The 4,940-nt window shown below is 44.8% G+C and overlaps 1 protein-coding gene across 1 annotated transcript; it reads left to right on the forward strand.

Moving 5' to 3' along the window:
• Positions 1 to 2,642: 2,642 nt before the first annotated feature.
• Positions 2,643 to 4,931, forward strand: CCR75_007690 (uncharacterized protein; the record flags this gene model as incomplete). Its single annotated transcript, XM_067965748.1, has 4 exons — positions 2,643 to 3,146; positions 3,229 to 3,399; positions 3,485 to 3,556; positions 3,636 to 4,931. 4 exons carry the CDS (start codon positions 2,643 to 2,645, stop codon positions 4,929 to 4,931), a joined length of 2,043 nt encoding a protein of 680 aa, XP_067819868.1.
• Positions 4,932 to 4,940: the final 9 nt, after the last annotated feature.

Here is a 4,940-nt window from a genome sequence, read left to right on the forward strand (position 1 = left end):
GAAGTACCTGCCGTTCCAACCCCTTTTTCTGAGTCGGGCTCAGAATTAATGTTTTCAGTATTGAAGTTTATAGTTTCAGACAGTCTAATGTCTAAAGCACTGACAAATTCAGTAATGGATTCGCGCTAAACAGCGCTTTTATTGGCTAGCAAAGTTGGGTTTATGACTCTTCAAAACTTTGCTAGGAACATTTCGCGTGGCGCTAAGGTCTTAAACCTCCAATCGATCCATGGTTCATGGCGTTCAAGCCAGGCCATACCAAGAATGAGATCACATCTCGAATCCAAATCATCAAAGTCCAGAAACTATATGCCAAAGTTCAACGAAACTTTAGGAACAATGACACGAGTCCCAGTCGCTAAGCGAACAGTGATTGTATCACTTTCATGCGCTTTATGCGCCTCAACGTATTGTTGACTTCCCTCAAGGGAAAGACGTCGAACATAATTGCAAGACGCTCTTGAGTCAATTAAAATTGACCTTGGCTTATCAAAGCCCTTCACAGTCGCTTGAGCGATTAAAAAGCCAGGCTTGTACTCACGCCCAGTGCCATTAAGCACCGAGCTAATAAAGGCTAGGGTCTGTTTATTCTCACCTCCTAGAGGTTCAACAGAGCCTAGGTCTGTCCCAGTAGAGCGCCCCGCACCTACTAGGTATTGACGTTTTCCCACACCGTACCAGATTTCTGGAATAGGTCAGAATTGGTAATCCTTCGAGCTTTACGCGTAATTCTTGGGGACAGGCCGGACGTAAATATTTCGTGCTTCCGCACATATAACATCTACGAATATTATTATGCTGTTCCAAAGTTAAAGTGCCTCTTCTCCTTCCTCAACAAGGCTTAGATTCATGGCTTCCGGACTATTAGATGGTACCCATGTGCTCGAAATGAGCTGGTTCGGTAAACACCCGTGCTAACACGAATAGACTTAAGTCGAACTAACGCGTAGCGCTATGGCAGCTGCCTCTTCGAAAGTAGCAGGATGCGATCGGATTTTTTTTGTCCGGGCAACGCCCTCATTGAGACCCCCCAGAAAGATTGTTAAGACAATTGCTTCTTGCACCGGGTCTTGAGGCTTTGATGCAATGAGGGTTCTCAACTCCTGGACATAGTCCCTTAGGGTTCGTTTATCCTGTCGAGTCGCTATAAGCCGTAATAGCCTGCGTAAAGCCTGATCAGGCGTTGCAACATGCTGGTCATTTGCTGTTTTAGCGAATCCCATGACGAAAAAGCGTCGTTTATGGACGTGCTGCACGATAGTGCCCACTCCATGGCTCTACCTCCAAGTTTGGAAATGGCCATTACCAACTTTTGTCGTCCTGTTAAAAACAAGGCGGAGTCAATGGAAATCTCCATCTGCTTAACTCAAAAAGGGAAGTTTTCTCCCTCGTCACCCTCAAATGTATTCACTTGACAACTAGAGAGCGAGCATTAGGCTCTGAATCAGGTACAGAGATGTACCAAGTTGGCATGGAGCCTGTCCGATCAGGTAGGATTCATATTGCATAATGGTTTCAAGCCTTGCATGCAGAACCTCTACATAATAAACTCAGCATGTTTAATCCCAAGCAAAGTTTTGAGCCATACGCTGTGCGTTTCGCCTCTGAAAGTTATAGAATCGTTTCCATTTCAATAAAGGCTTAGCCTCATAAAGACCCCCTCAGGCGTACATTGACTACGAGTGCTACCTGTGCAGCGGAGCTACCTCGCTCCTTAACTCAGAGGAAGACTTATATACTCAAAGAGTCTCTTAGGTCTATAGAAGTAATAGGTTTAACAACTCAGGGAGTCGTACAAGCTATTGAAGCTTAGTGAATCCTAGTTGAATGGATTCAAAGGCTCGTAGAACCAATCGGCAACTAGTACCCGAGAGTATGTACTTTATAAAGGCTTTATTGCTCACAGATCAATGCGCAAGCCTTTGAAAGGTACTAGACGCTTTGACATCAAAAGGGGGACTGAACTTTATTTACGTATTAAAATATTATACCTTACCCTAGCTACGTTAGATTTCGGCCGCCAGATTTATTTGGCGGCTGCCACATATGTTACCCATAATAAACGGGAATTTAGTAGCTCTTTTTTTTAAATAGAACAAAAGGTACTTTACCCATAAAGTAAATGTACCACAACAATGGTCCACCAGCAGACAGACGATGCCATTGAAGCTCGCCGCATCTGTGACGATGCGACAAAAGTAAAGTTTGGTATGTCCAATTTGGCAGTATGTTCCAAATTATAGGCCTTAGGGCTCAAACTTCACGCCCATTTATGTTTGGGTCTTATGAGGTTGCTCGGGCAAATCTTAGTACTTCACTGACCATCCCGTTGAGTAAACCTTGTATACATAACGGGTTTACGTAACATAGGGCAACTTAATTCCGTTAAAATAAACCCATTGTTAATATGTAGTATAAGATTAAATGCACGAATTGTACCATTAAACACTGCGTATGACACGAGTACAGGCTCTGAGAAGAATGTCAAGCTTAATACTCGAAATTTTACAATGTAATCCAAAGTTGTGAGAAACAATTCTATCAATTTTTATTTCGACGACACATTGACGGCATTCCGCGTTAGCAGCGGCCCACAACGGCGAGTGTGACGCAGGCGCTTGATCCAGAAAGGCGAGGCCGAAATGTCGCGGTCACTTCCTGGAGGCTGGCTTGAAAGTGGACATGGGTCTGTTATGATTTTTGTAAAGGACTTTCGCGACCCACTCGAGCGCCGTAAGAAACTATTGCTGCGTCCGTGGGCTAGCATCAAGGACATTAAGGACCAGCTACAGGTCGTTTTCAACGTACCATCCAACGCCCAGAAACTTTTTTTTCAAGGACGAGAGCTGAAAAATACCCATAGTTTGCAGCAATGTGGCATATATCAGGACAATGCTGTTGTAGATTTCGTGGCTCGAAGACCTCAGAACATTTCAATGGTATACACGCGCGAGTGCGATGAGCAAAATAGCGCAGCGGTCAAACGGAGGAATTGCGGTGAGGAGTCGAAATTAAAAAATTCGGCTTCTGCATACCTACACAGCAAGACTTCGCAAAATTTGCGGCCAGAGCAGGTGCCAGTTGTGAATATTCAGCCATATGGTACGCACCTGCTTCCGGTTGCTTTATTGAAGATTATGCATCAGGTATGCTCTTAATCCACTGCACAATTTCTACTGCTAAGCTTGCTCATGTTCACGCGATTTGAACTCATTTGGGCTTGCAAAGGCATTACAAGGTCTTGCATTGGGTCTTGCACCAGTCTTGGCAATGGATGGAACAGGTGGCACGTATTTTTTTAAAGATCCGTCACATCGCAACGTGTGCTGCTTCAAACCGCAAGATGAAGAACCATTCGGGCCGAACAATCCGCGCGGATTGGTTGGACAGCTTGGCCAGGTGCGCTATAAGCTCTCTTTAGCTTTTTACATATGAATTGTTTTGTAATACAGAATGCCTTTGTTGTCCTAAATTTTGTTTATAGAATGGACTACGTCGCGGTATTTTGTCTGGAGAAGCTTGCGAACGCGAACTCGCCGCCTATATTTTGGACAAGGTAACTTGCTATACGAAATAATGATGCTCGGACAGGCGTCTAATGCACGGTATCGTTTCTATGCGCTTGGTTAATAAAGGATCACTTTGCCGGGGTCCCACCTACATCTCTCGTGGAATCACGACATCCAGTATTTAATTACACGAGCAGCTCGGGCGCAATTTATTTTAAAGTAGGGTCGTTGCAGGAATTTGTGCGACACGATGACGTAGTGAGTGACCTTTCTCCGAACCAATTTTCAATTCATCAAGTTCACAAAATCGTACTGCTGGACATGCGGCTCTTAAGTACGGATCGTAATGATGCAAACATTCTTGTGCGCAAACGGCGTTCACAAAGTATGGGCCACGCGGAATTTGAACTGATACCGATAGACCACGGATACTGCTTACCTCAGTTTCTTGAAATCGGTTGGTGTGATTGGTGCTGGTTTAATTGGCCCCAACTTCAGCATCCCTTAAGTGCTGGGGATCGCGCTTACATATTGTCATTGTCACCACAAGACGACGTGGCTCGGCTAGCTGAAAGGATTCCATTGCGACGCGCGTGTCGGCGCAACATTATAATTGCAAGTATGACAGTGCAAAAGGGAGTACGTGCGAACCTCATTTTATTCGAGATAGCTCGGATAATGTGCCGTGAAGATCTAGACACTCTTTCCACGCTGGAGCAGCTTTGCATTAAAGCATTCAGCCAGCTGCAAGTTATCAAACAGCGCAAGCAGAATGGCACACATTTATATCGCATACACATTCCGCAATCTATTGCATCCGCCGCTGAAGAAAGCGAACCGATTGTCGTAGAAGAGGAAACAGAATCCGTGCTTGTAGCAACACGACCCTCACAACGAGAGGCATTTCAAAATTTGCGACTTATAATTGACTCCCCGTCATGTCAGCACTCATCACGTTTTGGGCGCTCGCCCATTGCTAGTGGTGCACATTCTCCGCCTGGATTTTGGGCGAACAATGCTCCATTTAGCACGAATGAAGATGACGAATTTCAAGAATGTTGTGTAGCATCAAGCGATACAGAAAATGGCTTGAATGCTGACAAAAGCAATCGATCGCGTTTTCTTCTTAATTGGGACAAGTCAGCCTCAAATGCTCTGATCGACGCAGCCCAGCAGGTGGGAAGTAAATCTACTGGCTCTTTGGCTACATCGGCAAGTGCTGCTTGCAACGGATCCACAATATTCAGCGAATATTCTAGCTCTCGGTCTCCCGCATTTTCGATCATCGACGTCGAAGATGACAAGGATGAATTTGAAATGTTGAACGATGCGCTTGATGGTGACGTCCAAGATGAGAACTTATTTTTAAGTATTTTAGGCCGACTGCTTGACGAACGAATCGATATTCTGAGCGGCAACTAAAAAAATCAT

Source organism: Bremia lactucae, linkage group LG4 (genome assembly GCF_004359215.1).
Source record: "Bremia lactucae strain SF5 linkage group LG4, whole genome shotgun sequence".
In the NCBI taxonomy this organism is placed as follows: domain Eukaryota; phylum Oomycota; class Peronosporomycetes; order Peronosporales; family Peronosporaceae; genus Bremia; species Bremia lactucae.